The sequence below is a fragment of the Ahaetulla prasina genome, chromosome 5 (assembly GCF_028640845.1).
Source record: "Ahaetulla prasina isolate Xishuangbanna chromosome 5, ASM2864084v1, whole genome shotgun sequence".
In the NCBI taxonomy this organism is placed as follows: Eukaryota; Metazoa; Chordata; class Lepidosauria; order Squamata; family Colubridae; genus Ahaetulla; species Ahaetulla prasina.
Window position 1 is genome coordinate 61,980,243 of NC_080543.1, and position 20,707 is coordinate 62,000,949.

General features: G+C 38.8%; 1 protein-coding gene across 2 annotated transcripts; it reads left to right on the top strand.

Moving 5' to 3' along the window:
- The first annotated feature begins 1,965 nt into the window (after window positions 1-1,965).
- Window positions 1,966-18,063, top strand: GATD3 (glutamine amidotransferase class 1 domain containing 3). Of its 2 annotated transcripts, none has more exons than XM_058185233.1 (7): window positions 1,966-2,158; window positions 6,115-6,167; window positions 8,427-8,540; window positions 9,358-9,477; window positions 10,947-11,039; window positions 12,348-12,504; window positions 16,917-18,063. In XM_058185233.1, the coding sequence occupies exons 1-7, from the start codon at window positions 2,027-2,029 to the stop codon at window positions 17,043-17,045; spliced, it is 798 nt and encodes a 265-aa protein (XP_058041216.1). In that variant the 5' UTR covers window positions 1,966-2,026; the 3' UTR covers window positions 17,046-18,063. The 2 variants fall into 2 exon arrangements, with proteins under 2 accessions (XP_058041216.1, XP_058041215.1); XM_058185232.1 differs by having other exon boundaries at window positions 12,348-12,427; window positions 17,921-18,063.
- The last annotated feature ends 2,644 nt before the right edge of the window (window positions 18,064-20,707 follow it).

Consider the following 20,707-nt stretch of genomic DNA (forward strand, 5'->3'; position numbering starts at 1 on the left):
GAAAGTGCTTTGTTTGTGAATAGATTGGCCCAGTCTTTCTTAATGGGCACAAAATATTCATCTCTAAAGACTTCAGGCATCTGCTGGAGGCTGTTTCACTATGCAGGAAAACTGGGGGTGCTTTGCCTTTAAGACCATGTTTCTCCATTTCTCCTTTGGGGAAATGTAATATTCTGCCTCTTCATATCCCCCAAAATATTTCATTCTGTGGGTGGAGGGCTTCATATAAGGGTAAAGTGCTTCATAAAATGCATGATTGAATTTATACAAAACAGCTAAGCAGAGTTTATTTTAAAATGAGGTATAGTTGAACTTAAGTACCTGATTAAGTTATAAAGAACTAAGTATGTATTGTATCTATATTAATTATATATTATTTACTAATTATATATACTCCTAAAATAGGGATGCGGTAGCTCAGTGGCTAAGACACTGAGCTTGTCGATCGAAAGGTCAGCAGTTCAGTGGTTCAAATCCCTAGTGCTGCATAATGGAGTGAGCTCCCGTTACTTGTCCCAGCTTCTGCCAACCTAGCAGTTCGAAAGCACGTAAAAAAAATACAAGTAGAAAAATAGGGGCCACCTTTGGTGGGAAGGTAACAGGGTTCTGTGCACCTTTGGTGTTTAGTCATGCCGGCCACATGACCACAGAGACGTCTTCAGACAGCGCTGGCTCTTCGACTTTGAAACGGAGATGAACACCGCCCCTTAGAATCAGGAAAAACTAGCACATATGTGTGAGGGGAACCTTTATCTTTACCCTTAAAATATGAACTTAACAACCATTTGTAAAAGCGTGTTCTAATCATACCAGAGGTGGGCTGCACTTACGTTCACAATGGGTTCGCTGGTTGTGAGCACACATGCACGCTTGCTTCACTCACACTCGCCCCTTTAGGACTGAAACACAGCTTCAAACATGCTGCTAATCAACTCAGGCAGCTCTAGTGAGTACAGCAGGAGCGGCGCGGAACTCGGTGGGCAGGGGAAACGAGCCAGAAAGTTAGTTATATCTGGAAAGCAAAGCACAAGGGCAGGTGGGCAGGCCCAACCTGTGGTGACAGCTAAACCCGTAGGAATCCGCGTGACCATGCAGCAGCTCACCACTGAATCATACTGCTGTTTCAACAATTATGCAATTGATAGGAGCATAAAATAGGAGGGTGTATCTAGATCAATACACTGATCCCTTGCTACTAATGGTATTATTTGTAAAGTATTTTTTCCTCATTCCAACGTACCTTATTTTGCAGAAGATTTTTGGATTAAATGAACTTTTGGAATCAATCATATTGCTTAATCCTAACAAAAAATATTTTTACTGAACATTTCCATGATCTAAGTGGGAAAATAATATTGTGGTTTAACAGAGTAACACAGCACCTAAAAATGACTAGAGAAAATGCTTGTATTAGATAACAGTACTTGAGCCCATAGTTTGGGACTTGTGAAAATAAAGAGTACTTAAATGCAGTTTTTTGGTGTTCTGAAACTTTTGAACTGGCCAATACAAGACATGCTTTCTTTTTTAAAAAAAAATGTCAGAAGGAAGTTTAAATTGTCAATACCAATGCAGTCCCAAACCGGTATAATCATCCACAGAAGAGGTTTCAGGGTTAAAGTCCTTCAGAGGAGCAGACTCAAAGCTGCAGGGATCAGCAATTCCACCAAGTTGGTTTCGCTATACAAACCACCAGAATAGTTCTTATAGGTTTGTATACAGTGGGTATCTGAACGTGTTGCTTCCCTTCCCCGCCTCTCAAGCGGCATTACCGAAGAATTTTGTGCGGAGCTGGTCTGACAGCGCTACGTTGCATTTTGCTGAGCTTGGACAGCGCCAAACATCCCGCTACTCCTCTCGGCAACGACCTAAAGCGAGAACAAGGCAGTGACATGGAATAAATCCTCCGACCTTTAGGTGGTGCTGCGGCGTCCTCTGAAACTCAGCCTTTGGAAAAGTCACTTACAAGGCTTCGGTGGCAGCGGAGCCTTCAGTTCCTCTTCGGTTCGGTTTCCTCGGACTCAGGATGTGGGCTGCTAAATTCGCGAACGCCCGTTCGCCTCGCCTGTCCTCGGTGCTGTTGCTTTCGAAGGGAGGCCCAGCGTCCAGGTCGCCCTTTCATTCCTCGGCGCACCGCCATAGGGCTAAAGTGGCTGTGGTGAGTTCGCCTCCGCGGCAAAGGCGGCAGCCTCATGGCTGCCCTGAGGAGGAGGAGGAGGAAGCGTAGCCGGGAGGGGTCCTTTTTAGAAGGCTCTGAGGCGCAGGACTTGGCTTGCGCTCCCTCGGCAGCCGCTTTTCTCGGACGCCACCAAAAGAGACTTCAGTCCGGCGGCAAAACCAAAAACTGCAGCGTTGGATCATTTTTCCAAGACTGGGAGTCTGCCGCAATTGGAGACTCAAATGGGTGGGTGCGCGTGTGTGTGTAGCGTCAAAAATTGATAACAAGTGAAATTCCACACAGGTTTGTTACATGACTATCTGGCCGACCTTGGCTTGACTCGGTCATTGGGGAGTCACAGGAATTAAGGGATCCTAGGATTAGTCTAGGTCGAAGTGGCACGACGTCTCACAAGGCAATGTCAAGCTACATACATGTATAAACTCACTATTTTTAACATTACATATCAAATGGACACTTCATATAGGTATTTTAAGACAAACGAGTTTAAATTTAACCTTACACATAAATTACACTCAGAAGTAACTAGTAAAGTTACCACTGGGATCAACTCATATATATATATCTGTGTGTGTATATCCCTCTAATCATCCAAAGCTGAGTTCACCCCAGCGGTAACTCTATAAATTACTTCTGTGTAATTTATGTATAAGGATATATCTAAACACATTTGCCTTTTAAAGCATTTATATGAAGTGTCCATTTGGTATGTTACTGACATGCTCATAATTACCTATTGAAGTTAATGGCTGAAATCTAGGCCTCCAATTGTAGACCAGCATTGTAACGACAGAGTGCACAATTTTTTAAAGATTATCTCTGAACTTTATGCAGCATCTAGGGCTACAGAAAGTAGACAAAAGAAGTGAATGGAGGGACAAAATTGAATTTGTCTGGATTGAAATTTGTCTGGATTAAAATTAAGTGCAACAGAATTCAGTGTGATTAATCAAATGGCCTATTACAGTGGTCACCAACCTTTCGGACCTCAGGGACCACTAAATTCATAATTTTAAATCCTGCGGACCACCAATATTAATTTTTTAAAAAGATAAATAGTATTTAGTGCAATATAAAAATGCAAGTAATTTTTCTGCAGACCATCAAAATTTTCTCATGGACCATCAGTGGTCCATGGACCACCAGTTTTATTTATTTTTATTTTATTTATTTTATTTTGTTACAACAATATATGTAGGTATCATACAAAAAGATTATATAGTAAATAAACACATATATGGGTAAATATAAGGAGGTATAAGCATATATATATAGGAAGAAGAAGAGAAAAACAATAGGACAGTTTGTGCGCTTATGCATGCCCCTTATGGTCCTCTTAGGAATGGGGTGAGGTCAATAGTAGAAAGTTTTTGGATAAAACTTTTAGGATTATGGGAAGAGACCACAGAGTCAGGTAAAGTATTCCAAGCACTGATGATTCTGTTACAGAAGTCACATTTTCTGCAATCTAGATTAAAGCGGTTGACATTAAGTTTAAATCTATCAGTTGGTGACCACTGGCCTATTATATTACAAATTATAGCTGATTTACAGCATCTGGAGAGCTCTTGTGGGCTAAAGAGGCACAGTAAGGCTTTTCTGCTCCAATTTCTCTGCCTGTACAGTCACAGTTTATTTGGCATCTTCCAGATTGATATTTAATGGAGTTAATTTTAATCTTCAAAACATTGCTATGTTAATGTATTAGAATTTTAAGCTATCTCTTGTTTGTATTGCTACAGATTACTTGTACTGGGGTGGCCAAGATGTCACAAACTTGAAAAGCAACTAATTGTTCTCTATTGATGCACTTTATGTATATAAACATATACAGTATTGCATAAAGGAGCATGTGCAGTATAACGCTAAACAAATCAGTTCAGAAGTAAGCCATTATTATTGATAGAACTTCTTACTAAATTGTAACTGTATCTCCAGTTCTTTATAAGAGAACAGGTCTAAGCAACCTGGGACCATCCAGGTACATTAGAAGAGCCTAAAGCATGGGTGTCAAACTCACAGTGTCACGGTGCTGTCACGTGACGTTTGACAATGGTTTTTCTCTTTGGGGAGCTGGGCCACCAGTTAGATACTCCTGGCTAGAGCTTTCATTGTGCTTTCAAACCTCCACTGTTACTGTAGAAAATTTATGGCACAATTACTGCCTTACCGTTTTTGAAGTAGAAAACAAGCAAAAATTATAGGTAAGACTTACATTAGGTTTACCAATGTTTAATCCCCCCTAATATTTTCCCAATAAATAAGTCCTGTTTTTGAATGCTGTTTCATTTAATTGTTCTGTTTCCATAATTTTAGGGACTCCTACTTTATCATAAGACATAAAAGATCAGAATGTAGATGTCAGAAATATTTAAGATATAATAATATAGTTGTCTTATAACAAATTAATGAAGTAAGGGAAATCAAATATTTCCTACTGCTTCATTCATTGCTTCTCTGTAGTATATAAACTGTTTTTGGATATCTTAACAATTTTTTTTCCTAGGAAAATTACCACTTGAAATAGAGAAATTATTAAATTCATTAGAACTTTCCATACAAAACTGCAAAGTTACACCAATATTTCAGGATAAATGAATGCTACTTCATTTAATGGGAATGTTCTTAAGTTAACAGCAGATTTGAAATGTGACCTCCTAAGAATAAGTTGTCCCTGTGGGAGGATAAGTCAGGATGTTAGCTGGTATAACACACACAGCCAGTACAGTACAGTATAAAAAGACAATGTAGGAGATTGTATTTCCTTTCTCTCAAGTCCTGCTTTCTGCTTGTAATTTATAACAACAACTTCTCTTCCTCCTTATCTCAACTATTGATACAGAAATGTCTTGTGAGTTTTCTCCATGCAGTCTTGCTCCCCAAAAAAGCCTTTAACTCGCAAAGGTTCACTGTCCTGCACATGAATCTCCATACGCACAACATAGTCTGCTCTCTCAAGCTGTTCCAGGTTTCTCCTTCTGGTCTTCCTCCTTGTTTTAGGATTGGCATCTCTAGACTTGACAGGCTGTGTTGTTCTTCCGCTCCATGTTAACCAAGTGATTTCTCTCCAGCAGCAGAAATATAAAGCCACCCTCTGCTTTTTAAAATGTTTTTATAATATGCATCTATATTCTGAATGCACATTTCACTTTACAAGTGCATTCTAGCATTTTCCCCTTTTCTACCTATAACTCTTGATCTTGTGCTGAGTTATTTGCCTTCTGTAAAAACAAACCTATGATTTTGCCACAAATCACACCACTTTCCTTCAACCAGGTACTTGAAGCAGCCACAATCCCATATTTCACATATACTGTATTTTTTGCTCCATAACACACACTTTTTTGTCTCCCAAACGTGGGTGGAAATGTCTGTGTGTCTTATGGAGCGAATATTGCGAAGCCCAGCCCACCCACTGGCCCCTGCCCTTTGGCCTTTTTTGTGCTCTGTGCATCCTGCTTTCAGCCTCTCTGTGTCCCGTTTTTGGCCTCCATGTGCCGCATTTTTGGCCTCCGTGTGCTCCATTTTGGAGGCTGAAAACGGGATGCACAGAGGACAAAAAGGGGCACGTGGAGGCCAAAAATGGGGAGTGTGGAGGCTGAAAATGGGGCTCATGGAGGCCAAAAATGAGATCTGCGGAGGCCAAAAACAGGAGTGCGTCTTATGGTCAGGTGCATCTTTTAGTGCGAAAAATACGGTACTTTGTATAATAAAATAATCTACATTACTTGTATAACCAAATAATCTGTAAGCTTGGGTGTATTATTTTATCTCCAGATATATTTGCTCCCTCTTTTAAGTTGGTTTATCACCTTTTGTGGTCTTCAAGCTGTTTCAGGCTACTACTTCTAACATATCTGAAGTTCAATAAATTTAGCAAGGTTAGGAGGTATCTAGAAAAGGCTATTTTATTTTATCTTTAATTCTTATTACAGGTTCTTTCTGGTTGTGGTGTTTATGATGGCACTGAAATCCACGAAGCCTCTGCGTAAGTGTATTTAACATTGCAGGAAGACCTCCCTTGCCATAAGTAAAGCTGATTGATAGATAATCTAGTTATCTAGACAGCATTTCAGCATTAAGTGACTTTCCATTAGAATATTTTGGAATGTCATTCTTCCTTCTATCAGTATTTAGTATCCTCTAGATGAGAGGGGCAGAATATAAATCTAATAAATAAAATAACATTTCATTTTAAATTAAACTTGCATTTAATGGAGTATTTATTTAGGCTCATTCTGGCTTTATTATATTTCGATGATAATAAATACTGACAAAGTCTGGATAGTGGATATGGCAATACCTAGAGACAGCAGAATAGAAGAGAAAGAACTGGAGAATAGAAACACTGGCAAAAGAGAGGAAAGGTAGTACCAATATTAATAGACGGCAGCTTCCCCAGTACCTGGATGAAACTGTCTATCTAGACCCATTCCAGTCCGGTTTCAGGCCTGGGTACAGCATGGAGACGGCTTTGGTCGTGTTGGTAGATGATCTCTGGAGGGCTTGGGACAGGGGTTATTCCTCTGCCCTGGTCCTATTAGATCTCTCAGCGGCTTTCGATACCATCAACCATGGTATCTTGCTGTGATGGCTGGGGGGTTTAGGAGTGGGGGGCACCATTTTTCGGTGGTTCTCCTCTTATCTCTCTGACCGGTTGCAGACGGTGCTAGCAAGAGGGCAGAGATCGGCCGCAAGGCACCTCATGTGTGGGGTGCCACAGGGGTCGGTTCTCTTGCCTCTCCTGTTCAACATCTATATGAAGCCGCTGGGCGAGATCATTCGTGGTTTTGGGGTGCAATACCATCTGTACGCTGATGATACTCAGCTGTACATTTCCACCCCCAACCACCCCAACGAAGTCGTTGAAGTGATGTCCCAGTGTCTGGAGGCCGTGCGGATTTGGATGGGGAAGAACAGGCTTCGACTCAACCCTTCCAAGACTGAGTGGCTGTGGATGCCTGCATCCTGGTACAGTCAGTTGAAGCCATCGCTGACTGTTGGGGACAAGTCATTGGCCCCAATGGAGAGGGTTTGCAACTTAGGCATCCTCCTGGATGGACGGTTGTCCTTTGAAGAGCATATGACGACCGTCTCCAGGGGAGCTTTTTATCAGGTACGCCTGATATGCCAGTTGCGCCCCTTTCTAGACCGGGATTCCCTATGCACGGTCACTCATGCCCTCATCAGTTCCCGCCTGGACTACTGCAATGCTCTCTACATGGGGCTCCCCTTGAAGAGCACCCGGAGGCTCCAGTTGGTCCAGAATGCGGCTGCGCGGGTGATAGAGGGAGCAATTAGAGGCTCCCATATAACACCTCTCCTGCGCAAGCTGCACTGGCTTCCTGTGGTCTTCCGGGTGCAATTCAAGGTGTGGTTACCACCTTTAAAGCGCTCCATGGCATAGGTCTGAGTTATTTATGGGACCGCCTGCTGCCACCAATAGCCTCCCATCGACCTGTGCACTCCCATAGGGAGGGCCTCCTCAGGGTGCCGTCAGCCAAACAATGTCGACTGGCGACCCCCGGGGGGGGGGCTTCTCTGTGGGGGCACCTGCCCTCTGGAATGAGCTGCCCCTAGGATTACGACAACTCCCTGACTTCCGGACCTTTCGTCGCGAGTTGAAGACGTTTTTGTTCTACTGTGGAGGGCTGGCTTGAAGTAATAGTAATTTTAATAGGGGTTTATTATAGTTTTATTATTGTTTTTTAAGTCTTAATCCGGCCAAACTGAATTAGTTTTTTAATAGGTTTTTTAATTTTTATATTATATGTATAATTGTGTTTTATCTGGCTGTAAATCGCCCTGAGTCCTTTGGGAGAAGGGCGGTATAGAAATCAAACAAACAAACAAACAAACAAACAAACAAACAAACAAATAAATAAATAAATAAATAAATAATAGACACCTTGGTGTAGGAGAAGGGCAGGCTGAGCTGGAATGTAGGGTTAAACATGTCAGTTGGTGCACCATTTGAATACCATCCGCATTGAAAAAACCAGTAAATTGCAAAAGGCAGCTTTGCTTGGAAGAGCTTGCATCCTGCGATGATATCTTTGACACCATCAGACATCAATATCTGCCTATCCCAGGCCCTTGGGAAAGACTTGATAGGTGATAAAAATGCCAAAACCAATCAAAACTCCTGACTGACTGTGTGATGAATTATAGTAATAGTAACAAATCCAGTCTAAACATCTGGCTGAGTATGTATCAAATTATAATAATTTATTATATTTACATGTAGGATAATGGTTCATTTGAGCCGAGGAGGAGCCAATGTTGACATGTATGCCCCAAATATTTCTCAGATGCATGTTGTTGATCACAGCAGAGGGCAGCCAGCTGACAGGGAATCGAGGTAAGAATTACTAAAATATATGCTTGATTTATAATGTGCCGTCAAGTTGTTGATGACTTTTGGGGACCACATAGTTAAGATTTTCTTCATTTCCTTCATCCCTAACCTAGTTCTTCAGCTCCCCTAATGGTGCCCCCATTACCAGTATAACAGTCTATCAACCGTGCCGCTGGTTGTCCTTATCTCTTACATCTTTTCCAGCACCAGAGACTTCTCCAGAGAGCTGGGTCTTCCCATGTCTCTGAAGTAGGTTAATTTGAACTTGATCATTTATGCCTTGAGTGAGAACTCTGGTTGATTTGTTCAGTCATCTATTTGTTGTTTTTTTGGCTGTCCATGGTATTCTTAAGAGTTTTTTTCAACACCAGAATTCAAAAGCTTAAAAGTTTAAAATGTTGCATGAGGTAACTGGAAACTGGAAACATTTTCTCTTGAGGAAGAGGGTTTTTTCCCTTATTCTGATCACAGTTCTGGAATCAAGCCATTAGAATGTTACCGTAGCTTATGAAATAGGTTTGGTAACTCTCCAATTACTATCAAGTTGTTCCAAAGGTGCTTTTACGAAAGGCAACTGGACTTTGTTTTTTCCTTGAAGACGTTTTGCTTCTTCAGTACTATCAAATTGTTTAAGAAGAAGAGGTTGCGACTTCTTAATGTGGTGATTATCTTAAAATTCCATTCATTTCCTCCTTCAGCATAATTTAAGTTTTTTGTTACGTGAAGGAATTAGGCACTCTGTTTTTTTTTTAAACTCTATTGATAAGCAGTACTCTAAAATTTGATGCCCAAAAAGCATTAATATTTATATTCTCCTAAGAAACGTCTTAACAGAATCAGCAAGGATCGCTCGTGGTAAAATTACCGACTTGGCTAGACTTACTGCAAGAGACTATGATGCGGTAGTATTTCCTGGAGGCTTTGGAGCTGCTAAAAATCTGTGAGTATTTAATTCTGTTAGTTGCCACAATATCTTACTACTACTTTTCTAATCAGATGTGACATAGCAGGCAGTGTAAACTCTGACTGCAAACCTGAATTGAAATTAGTAAAATGTACTTTTAAATATCCTTTCTCAAATCATGAACAACAGAATTAAAAGTTGCTCTCCTTTCTATATGTCTTGGAGTGAGAATATACTGTGGTTACTTCAGGAAAGATTGCAATATTAATTGTATAATTTCTTGTAATTAATGTATCAAACATGTTGAAAATCTATATTTCAATTTTGTTAACAACGTTCAACCTTCAAATGTGCCACAGTTGATTTATTGTATTGCATGAGAGGAAAACGTTTGTTTTTCAAGATAGCTTCCACATTGAAGCCAAAGTTAGTTTCTCATATAATAAAGAACTAATTGTCTGTTTAATTTGTGTTTTGTGCTTATTTCTTATTTATTCAATTATATATTAAGTATTTCAGAATTTATTTTTTTCCTTTGCATGGAGGTATTACAGTCTTTACTGAAATCTTGAGTAGTGGCCTGGGTGTGGCATATGAAAAATGCTTTATAGGACAAAGTTTGGGAAATATTAGTGTGGACTAGCTCTGTACATGCACTTAAAATTACTTAGAAGAGCAGTCTGAAGTATCTGGAAGCATAACCACAGAAGAGGAGCAGTGCCTTTATGCCTGAAAAAAGCATAACCAATGCAATTCATTAAAACAGCTTTATGACCATTGTTATGCTTGCCTTTGAAGCACACATACCGTAACTTTTATTCAGTTTAAGTTAGCTGTAAAATGGCTTAGACCAGAACAATCCCCTACTCTTGATTTTATTTACCTCCATTCATTCACATCACCGTTTATTTAATTGCTTTCTCTTTTCTTCCATCTTTGACATCCATCCAACATCCATCAACATATACACCAGTAAGATGTTGTCAGTTGTGTCATTTCTTACTTGGACCATTTCCTGGAAATTGTTTCTTCCCATTGGTTACAACTCCTGTCCCTGGGAAAGCAATTACAGAAATACAAATTTCCTGTTGGTTCTTGTGGAAGCTTGTTTAAAGTTTCAGAGATAGCAGAACAAAGGAAAGAATCTCAAAGTTCCACTTTTTAAGATAAAAGCAAGGGATAATTAATGTTTCCTTTCCTGAATTCTTGGAAACAGTAGAATCCTGGAATTATAGCATAGAAAGGAGAAATATAAATATATAATGTATTGATAAACCCTTGTCTCTCAACTTCTTCTTTTTTTTCAAAGGAGAAGTGGAAAGACTGAGTTTGCTATTCCTGACATTTTTGTTGGAAAAAGCATTTCCAAATTAAAGGAACAGTATCTGCATTTATGAATAACAAAAAAAGTATGGTTATTTCAAATGTTCATACCTTGTAGGTTACTGAGTGTGGATGTGTATCTTAGAATTAATGCATTGTATGGGTTTCTTTTGTTATGGCAGATCTACCTTTTCTGTGGATGGGAAAGATTGTAAAGTTAACAAAGACGTTGAGCGTGTGCTGAAAGAGTTCCACAAATCAGGGAAGCCCATTGGGTATGTCACCTATTTAAATATTCTTTTTCAAAGAGCCCTTCATAGCTCTCCTTTCAGTCAGAGACTTACTTCTGGTGATTCTCTTAGGTAAAATGAATTTACAAGCCTAGAACTGCAAAACCAGATTTAACTTGCACTTAGCAAGTCACAGTCAATAGCTAATAGTTTGAGGGACGGGGTAGTTATCTAGTTAGGCTAGTTTAAGCTATTCATTAAAAATAATTCATTAAATTAGTTTGCTGCCAATTTTCAAGGATTCTGAATAGTACTTTAGATTAGAAGGGCAACAGATATGTCAGAACTAAAGGAATTCAGAAAAAGCATCTTGTCTATTGCTCTTTAAAGTAGCTGTGCCTTTTCCTGAGATTGCATGGCTGTCCTCTCCAGTGCAAACATAATCCTGATTAGCAAACCCTTCTATGAACTTATGAGGCTTTCTTTTAGTTTGAGAGGCAGTTCTTTTTTCTTTTTGAAACCTTTTTATTTATGATATAAAAAAAGGGATGAGGAAGCAATTAAAAAAGAACAATCTACATGCAATCTCCTCTCGCTGTTGCTGTCTACGTTTTTAAAAACTACAAAAAACTAATGGTTTTATAAATATAAATGAAGCATTTAAATGCCATCTTGAACCAGTAGAACAAATTTTCTTAGAAAAAATGTTACGGTCAGATAAAAAAATAAAATGTATAGTACAGCAGTCTATCCAATGACCTAATGGTTGAGATATTAAAAAATTGTCAAATCAAAAATGTGGATGGTTGAAAAAAAATATCAGGGGTTAAATCCCAAAATCGCCATGTGTCCATCAAATTTAATTCCATTAGGTAGGCTTGGACCACATTCTAGCTATATGATTGAAATGTATTTAAAATACTACAGTCCAAACTATCCAAAATTATCCAAGGAAAGCCAATTGAATTTTTTTTATGGGATATGTTCTGGAAAACAATTTATATTGATAACAAAATATGAAAACAAATGAAGCCCTTCTGAATATATTGGAAAAAAATGAACATAAGCATAGATGGTATTTTTAAAATTTTTCTATGTACCCATAGAAAAGCCCATCTGCAGATAAGCCAAATCAAATTTTTGGGGTATCTTTTGCAACCTAATAAGTGTATATAGTATGCAGAATGTCTGCTGTATGTTTAACTGGAGCACAATAATAAAAGCTATCTCTAAATGTCTAATCACTAGAATATTTTATAATATCAGATATCTTTTTTCCATTATTAATCTTGACTGTACACAATCATTTTATGTTGAACTCTGCATGTAAATTATGTATTGGCTCTCTTTTAGGTTGTGCTGTATTTCCCCTGTCTTGGCTGCAAAGGTTCTACCTGGCACTGAAGTCACTGTAGGCCAAGAACAAGAACAAGGTGGGAAGTGGCCTTATGCTAGCACTGCTGGGGCCATTAAAGCCATGGGAGGAAAACACTGCGCTAAAGACGTAACAATATCCTTTTCATGTTCAGTTTGACTACCTTGAGGCAGAATTATAGAATCAAAATTATAGGCTGGAAGGGACCTTGGAAGTCTTCTAGTCCAACCTCCTGCCCAAGATAGGAGTCCTTATACCATCCCGGACAAATAATTGTCCAATCTTTTCTTGAAAACTCTGCCAATATAGTTCTTGCAACTCTGGGAGCCAAGTTCTTCCGTTGATTTATTGTTTTCACTGTCAAGAAATTTCTTCTTAGTCCCAGGTTGGATTTCCCTCTATTGCTTCTTGCAAATTTTTGTCATTTCACCCCCTAAGTCTTCTCTTTGTTAGGCTAAACATATCTAGGTCCCTTAGCTTTTCATCATACAATTTAATCTCCAGATCCCATATCATCTTTGTTGTTCTTCTTTGTACTCTTTTTAGGGCCTTAGCATTTTTTGTATCATTGTGATGATAACTGGATGCAATATTCCATGTGCAGCCTCACTAGTGCAGTGTAGAACAGTATGATCCCTTCCTATGATCTTGATGCTATCTCTCTGTTGATGCAGCCTAGGACTGCAATGACTTTTTTGGCAGTTGCAGCACACTGCTGACTCATACTTAAGCAGTCACCAGAATACCTAGATTCCTCTCACTGGCACTACTGGAAATAGAATAGAATTGAATTTTTTATTGGCCAAGTGTGATTGGATACATAAGGAATTTGTCTTGGTGCATACACTCTCAGTGTACATATAAAAGATACATTCATCAAGAATCATAAGGTACAACACTAAATGATAGTCATAGGGTACAAATAAGCAATCAGGAAACAATTTATCAAAATAAATCATAAGGATACAAGCAACAAAGTTACAGTCATAAGTGGAAGGAGATGGGTGGTGGGAAAGATGAAAAGATTAATAGTAGTGCAGACTTAGTGAATAGTTTGACAGTGTTGAGGGAATTATTTGTTTAGCAGAGTGATGGCATTCGGGGGAAAAACTGTTCTTATGTCTAGTTGTTCTGGTGTGCATTGCTCTATAGCATCGTTTTGAGGTTAGGAGTTGAAAGAGTTTATGTCCAGGATGTGAGGGGTCTGGTAAATATTTTCACATCCCTTTTTTTTGACTCATGCAGTATACAGGTCCTCAATGGAAGGCAGATTGGTAGCAATTGTTTTTGTGGAACCATGTACTGTCTATTATGTGTGCATTTTTTCCTGCCTAAGTGTAGGACCTTACTTTTTTTACCACTGAATTGCATCTTGACTTGAGACCCAGTGCTCAAGTCTGTCAAGATCCTTCTGAATTTTGAATCCATCTTCTAGTGTTAGCAATTCTCCCCAGTTTAGTGTTACCTGCAAATTTGATTAACACCCTTCAATCCTCTCATCTTGATCATTTATGAAGATGTTGAAAAGCACCAAGACAGAACCTTGAGGTACCACACTGCATGCTTCCCTCCATGTAGATATAGTTCCTTTGAGGATCACTACTGATCATCTGTTCCAGGATTTCCCTAGATACTGAAGTCAAGCTGATTACTACAAGTCTGTAGTTTCCTGGATCCACTTTTTTCTCCTTTTTTGGGGATTGGAACCACATTGGCTCATTTTTGTTCCTCTGGCTGTTCCCATGTTCCAGATTTCATTCAGTGGTTCTGAGATCAGATCATAGTGGTTCTGAGATCAGATCATATATGTAGCTCAGATGTAGAATGAGGGTGAAGGTTCATTCTCTGAGCTTGTGGGTTGGTTTCCAAACATTTCATTACAGAGTTTTTTCATCTAAACTCCGCTGAAGATGTTACCTAGCCTGGTAATGAAACCTTTAGAAATAAACCCACGAGCTCGGAGAATGAACCTTCACCTTCATTGGTGCAAGTCTTAGTTCATTCTGAGCCTTAGCTTTACTAACACTATCCTTGCAGATTCTGAGCTATTTGTTGGTAGTATGTTCTAGTTATATGCCCTTCTTTCCATTTTTTTTATTTTTGGCCTGTTTGACCCTCAGTTTGTCAGAGAGATTTTTGTGTAACCATGCTGGAGTCTCTTGTTTTTCTTTCTCTGTGATATTGTTTTTGTTTGGGCCTTTATTATCTTGTTTTTCAGAGTTTCCCAAGCATCCTAACTGTTTTTACCTCTAAGATTTCTATTCATGGAATCCTTTATATTCTCTTAGCTTTGTTGAAGTCAACTCTCTCAAGATCTAAAACACTAGTCTGACATTGTTCAGTTACCTGTGTCTGCATTATGGTGAATTCTACTATGACATAGTCAGTCAACTTTCATTCTCTCAATTATTTCATCTTTATTAGTAAGAATTAAGTCCAGTATAGTTGACCCTCTCATTTCCTCTTCCGCCTTTGGATGACAAAGTAGTCAGCTAGGCAGGTCTGGAACCTGTTTGAGCTCCCCTCGCTGCAGAGTTTGCTTCCAATTGATGTTGGAATAAAGTCCCTCAATTCCCTCAAAACAGTGGTGTGTTTCCTCATCTAACAGGTTAGCATTTAATTGAGGAATCTCTTAATTCTGCTACAATTCCATTCTCGCATACATGTTTGGAAGAAAATCCATAGACATCATCAAGTCCCTGAAATGTTTTCTAACTGTAATTACAGAAGTGAAGAACTTTATTGGATTGTCCAATAAATTCCCAATAATGCTATGAGTTACATTGCTAAAACTTTTCCTGACTTCCTAAAAAAGAGAGCATCTGAAGATTTTTGATTTCATTATAGAGAACATTCAGTTGTGGTTATATCATACATTCCCCATTTTCATCTTTTTTTCTTAGGGTAGTCACAAGAAGTATGACAGTAGAAGTGTGCAACTTAAATTTGGCTTATTTCAGTAAATTATTGTAAAGGTTATTGACCACTGTCTGAGTTCAGACATGACATTAACCTGCTGTTATCTGAAAATGAAATGCAGTTTTCCTATCAGACCGAAGCTGCTGTCAGGGTGCCGACGATGCCTTAATTAAATCATGAGCCTCGAGCCAAGGTTCAAAAGAAATCCAGTTATTTATTAGGAGCTTCATGTCAGCAAGTTCCAAGTGAAGCCAACTCTGACCCCATGTAATTTACGTTCCAGCTCTGACCCTATTTCCCCCCTCCCCCCAAGGTGTGTCATCAGTCACATTCTCCAACGAAGCAATTTTGCGGGTTGTAGATAACACTCCCCTCCAGCCACTGTGGGTAACTGTGGAGACAGCCTTGACAGAGATATGGCTGGAATGTGCTTTTGTTTTGACTGAAGTGCTCCCTTGCTGCAGCTGCAGAGTTCATTTTCCCATCCCCTTGCCTGTGACAACTCAAGAGCAGGCCAGGGATGCTTTGCGAGTTGACAGCTACAACCACTCGCTTTTAATGCTCCAACACTTTGTTTCTCTGAAATGTATTGGTTTTGCAAGGGTTCTTTAGTTCAGGGGTCTCCAACCTTGATCCCTTTAAGACTTGTGGACTTCAACTCCCAGAGTTCCTCAGCCAGCTTTGTTGGCTGAGGGACTCTGGGAGTTGAAGTTCACAAGTCTTAAAGGGACCAAGGTTGGAGACCCCTGCTCTAGTTTTTTATCTTATACCCCCTTGATTATTTTGATAGTGTGCCAAAATGAACTTCCAAATAATAATATAGTCTGCTCAGTCCAAGTTATGCCCTGAATTTGCTTGGGAAAATCCTAAAATATGATTTTTAAAACTTATATTTAACATATATTTTAATCAACACATCCTTAGTTGAATACCCATTTCAGATGTAAAATAATCCAGAATGTGTGAGAATATTTCATTTTCTTATTACTGTTCTTGCAGAGGTTAGTGGCATTGATTTAACCCTAGATAATATCAGATGGTGTGCTGGAACCTCTATCTCTATCTCTAATTTGCGGCCTAACTACCAGGCTCTTAAATGGATACTGCAGCAATAAAGGGTTGAGACCTTATTATGCTTTAAATAGTTGTGAAATGCATGGCTGGTTTTTTAATAAATGTTTAAAACTTAGATGTTTAGTTACGATTACATGGAGCGAAACAAATCAATCCTTCCAATATGGGTACTACATATAGGCTGCAAAAAACATATTACTATTAGACAACTTTGCTGCTGTCTACTAATTGTCTAGGTTTTTGCAACCCAAATGTGAAAAACTTGTTCCTGAAGTTGAGCTTGATGTTTGGTGACTAATATGCAGTTCTTATGGAGATACTGTGAGAATGGTTTACCACTAATTTCTTTCAGAATATTTATTTATTGTCTTCCCAATCCAAACTACACTTCTAGTATTTCCATTCAAATGATAACCACCTTCAACCCTGCCCAGTTTCTGAACCAAGATAAATTGGGCCAACTGTTGTCATCTATAGGAAGATATTTTTGTCAATAGAAGGAAATTAATTTTCAATGTTATTCACTCTTGTTAATTCCCTTAACTGCCTTTCACGAAGCGCATGTGGACAATACCAACAAGATAGTTACTACACCAGCATTTATGTGTGAAACTGAATTTCATCACATTTTTGATGGTATTGGAGCCATGATAAAAAATTTATTAAGGCTGACAGGCAAATGAAATGGATTGTTAATAACAAAAGCAATAGCTTTTAGGAATATTGCAGCTTTGATGACAAAAGTTGGCACAGAATGTACTTTTAGATGTATTTTTAGAGGATTGACTTAAATTTCTGAACTGAAGCATCCAACACGTATTGAATCATGATCCTTTTATGTCAAACTCTTCTCCATATAGTGCATTGTCACTGCTAATTGTTTTATATTCTGAACATCACCCATTGTTAAACAAATTGGAATTAATGACACAAGTATTTAAAGTATTTACCAGCTGTTACTACAATGTTTCCAATGATTATATCATGAATTTGCAAATATGATTTAGCATGTTAAAGTTGTACAATTGGATTTGAATGACTAGTATGACAAACTCTAGAGAACCTAATTTGGGAATTGAGAACAGCAGAATGGAATTCCATTCATTTTTCTAATTTAAATCTAATTATTAGTACTGTGAATATCTGGTTGGTTAACATTCCATAAGCACTGGCATATTACAAATTCCTGCAGAATTAGATATCACATACCGTATTTTTCGGAGTATAAGACGTACTTATACGTTTTTGGGGAGGAAAATAAGAAAAAAGCTGATTGGTGGGTGGATAGTCTCCTGGAATACCACCAATCAGCTGTTCCCAGAGGTGAACTTTAGCAACTCCTCCCTTTCAGAGGCTTTTTTCAGCTTCTGAAACCTCCATTTCAGAGGCTGGGCGGGGTTACATTCAGAGTATAAGGTGCACCCAAATTTTCACCCTTTTTTATTCTTATACTCTGAAAAATATGGTCAGTAGTCACTTAAAGAAATGAGGCTATGGCTCCAAAGACAATCCTAATTATAGGGAATGTTTTACAAATAAATTGTAAATCCTCTTACAGAATCCATATGAACATTATTAAGTATTTACCAAGAGAATTGAGGAGGCAAGCTACTGTGCAACAGTTCAGATCAATGAAGAGAAATGAACTTTTCTCAATTAGATATACCATATGTTAAATAAAATGGATGAAGTTAAAACCAATTGTTTCCGTTTTTATTAATCTGTAGAATATTTCTTTGGTCTATTTTTATCTGCCTAATGTAAGAGAACTTGTGTCATGGTTTTAGATGAACCTGTGTGCGTGCACACACACACATACATGCATGCACTCAAATCAGTGTTGACTCCTGGTGACTATCTGGGTAAGTCCAGGCAAGTTTTTGGGCAACATTTTCAGAAGTAGTTTGCCATTGCCTTTTTCCTAGGGCTGAGAGACCGGGACTGGCCCAAAGTGACCCAACTCTCTTTGTGGCTAGGGAAGATTAGACCGGTCTTCTGGTTTTCTAGTCTAGTGCCTTTAAGACCTGTACAAAATTGGCTCTAGCAAGCCATTAAGAACTGTGGTGGCACATTGGTTAGAATGCAGAGTGCAATCCTAAATTACGTTAACAGAGAGATTAAATCAAGCTCACATGAGGTACTAATACCACTCTATAAAGCCTTAGTAAGACTATACCTAGAATACTGCATTCAGTTTTGGTCACCACACTACAAAAAAGATGTTCAACCTATTTTACAAAGCATCTGAAGGCCAGACAAGGAACAATGGATGGAAACTTATCAAGAAGACTTTTGATCTAGAAATGAGACATTTTCTGAAAGAACAATCAACCAATGGAACATCTTGCCTTCAGAAGTTATGGGAGCTTCATCATTGAAAGCTTTCAAGAGACTGGACTGCCCTGTCAGAAAAGGTGTAGGGTCTCCTGCTGGGGGGGCAGGGAGCTGGACTAGATGACCTACAAGGTCCCTTCCAACTCTGTTATTCTATTATTTCATTGTGGGCAACACCTCTATCCAGTTGGTTACTATGCCCTGTGGAGGAATGCCTCTTCAGTCCCTGGTCACTGGTTCTCCATAGCCAATTTATAAACAAGTTTCAGTTGAATGTGAAAGGTTTGGTGGAAGAGTAGTTATAACACTTGCATTCTGTACTTCCAAAGCTGCATAGAATTTGCACAACTTAACACATTCCTTTATTTTTCCACAATATTGTACAGCCCTTCTCAACCCTTCTTCTCAAAAAGAAGAGAGATTGATTTTCTGTTGTGGTTTACATTTTGCAACAATAATGATTTCTCTTTTTTCCCTGAATTCCCCTTTCTTCCCCCTTAGTTTCTTTCTCATGATCACATTGTGATTATTTCACTGTGGGTAGGAAAGCATACCACTTCCGTAGCGGTGTAGATTTTCTGATAGATATGGGTCTTGTAATTTATACTCAGGAGAAAGTTGTTTGCAGCAATTCCATAGAGAGTCACAGAAACACCAAGAATATTTTTGTCTAATTAAAACAACTATGGTTTTCAAATAGACAGAATCTTGTCCCCATTAAATAACATTCACATTTTTAAAAAATTAGTAACTTGCAGAGCAAACAAATTGATTACATTTGGAAAATTTAATATTTTACGTCACCATTGATTATTCTAAGTAACATGGATTACAGCCTTGACACTTGATCCAATTTTCTTCCTCCTAGTGTAATTCGTACTGTAAAATGTTAAGTAACATTTTGGTAAAATCCTTGAAGTCAAGCTCAATACTGACACACTAATGATATAATATTGTCCTAAAGCCAGAGTCAGAATGTTTTCAGTTGTCATTCTAGTGAAGATGTTCTTGTCAGGGTTTCGACCAATGCCCTAATTAAATCATGAGCCTTGAGCCAAGCTTCAAAAGAAATCCAGTTATTTATTAGGAGCTTCATGTTGGCATGTTCCAAGTGAAACCAACTCTGACCATATGTAATATACATCCCGGCTCTGACCCTGTTCCCCCCCCCGCCCAAAGTGTGTCATCGGTCACATTCGCCAACGGAGCAATTTCGTGGGTTGTATAGATCATTCCCCTCCGGCCACTGTGGGTAACCAGTGAGTTGGCCTTGACAGATGGCTGGAATATGCTTTTGTTTTGACTGAAGTGCTCCCTCACTGCAGCTGCAAAGTTCGTTTTCCCATCCCTCTTGCCTATGGCAACTCGAGAGTAGGCCAGTGATGCTTTGCGAGTTAACATTTCTTTCCAATTTCCAAAATCTGCAAATAAGAATGCTGAATAATTTCTAGTCATTCATGACAGCGCTCAGCTGTATGCCGCGCCTGTTTCAGGACAGTTTTGTGTTTGAGAAACCAGCAAGGCATCAATCTGTGTACAAAATAACAGAAATGTATCTATTTCCCATGTCTATGCAGATTCTGGGTCATCCAGGTCATGGTTGTTCCAAAGGTGCTTTTTAAAATCTTGGTAATCTATTTCCCAGTTTTGGCAAAGTAATATTTTATCAATTGAGGAAGAATTCAATTTCTCCTATAGTTTGGATCTGAAGATGAGACCAAAATCACATCTAAGATCAATAAATGCTGCACAGTGTGATGAGCATGCCCTTGGGGTAGTATTTCTCAATTAAATGTTGGAAGGTTAAAGTGTGTTCATTAATTGAGTGGCCTTCTCTGAAGCCTGCCTACTCATCAGCCAAAAGATTGTTATAATTCAGTCCAGGAGCTTGTTAATAGTTAGCATATAGTTTACTAATCACATTGAGAAGGCTAATGGAATGGTAACTGGCAGCTAAATCTCTGCCTCATTTGTTGTAGATCAGAGTCACCAAGATCAAGTCTCAATCATC

Bases quoted from the DNA above. Each gene is read 5' to 3' on its own strand.
- GATD3 (XM_058185233.1), top strand. From the start codon at position 2,027: ATGTGGGCTGCTAAATTCGCGAACGCCCGTTCGCCTCGCCTGTCCTCG. The intron at 2,159-6,114 runs GTGAGTTCGCCT...TTCTTATTACAG, and splicing joins ATAGGGCTAAAGTGGCTGTG to GTTCTTTCTGGTTGTGGTGT. The intron at 8,541-9,357 runs GTAAGAATTACT...TATTCTCCTAAG, and splicing joins CCAGCTGACAGGGAATCGAG to AAACGTCTTAACAGAATCAG.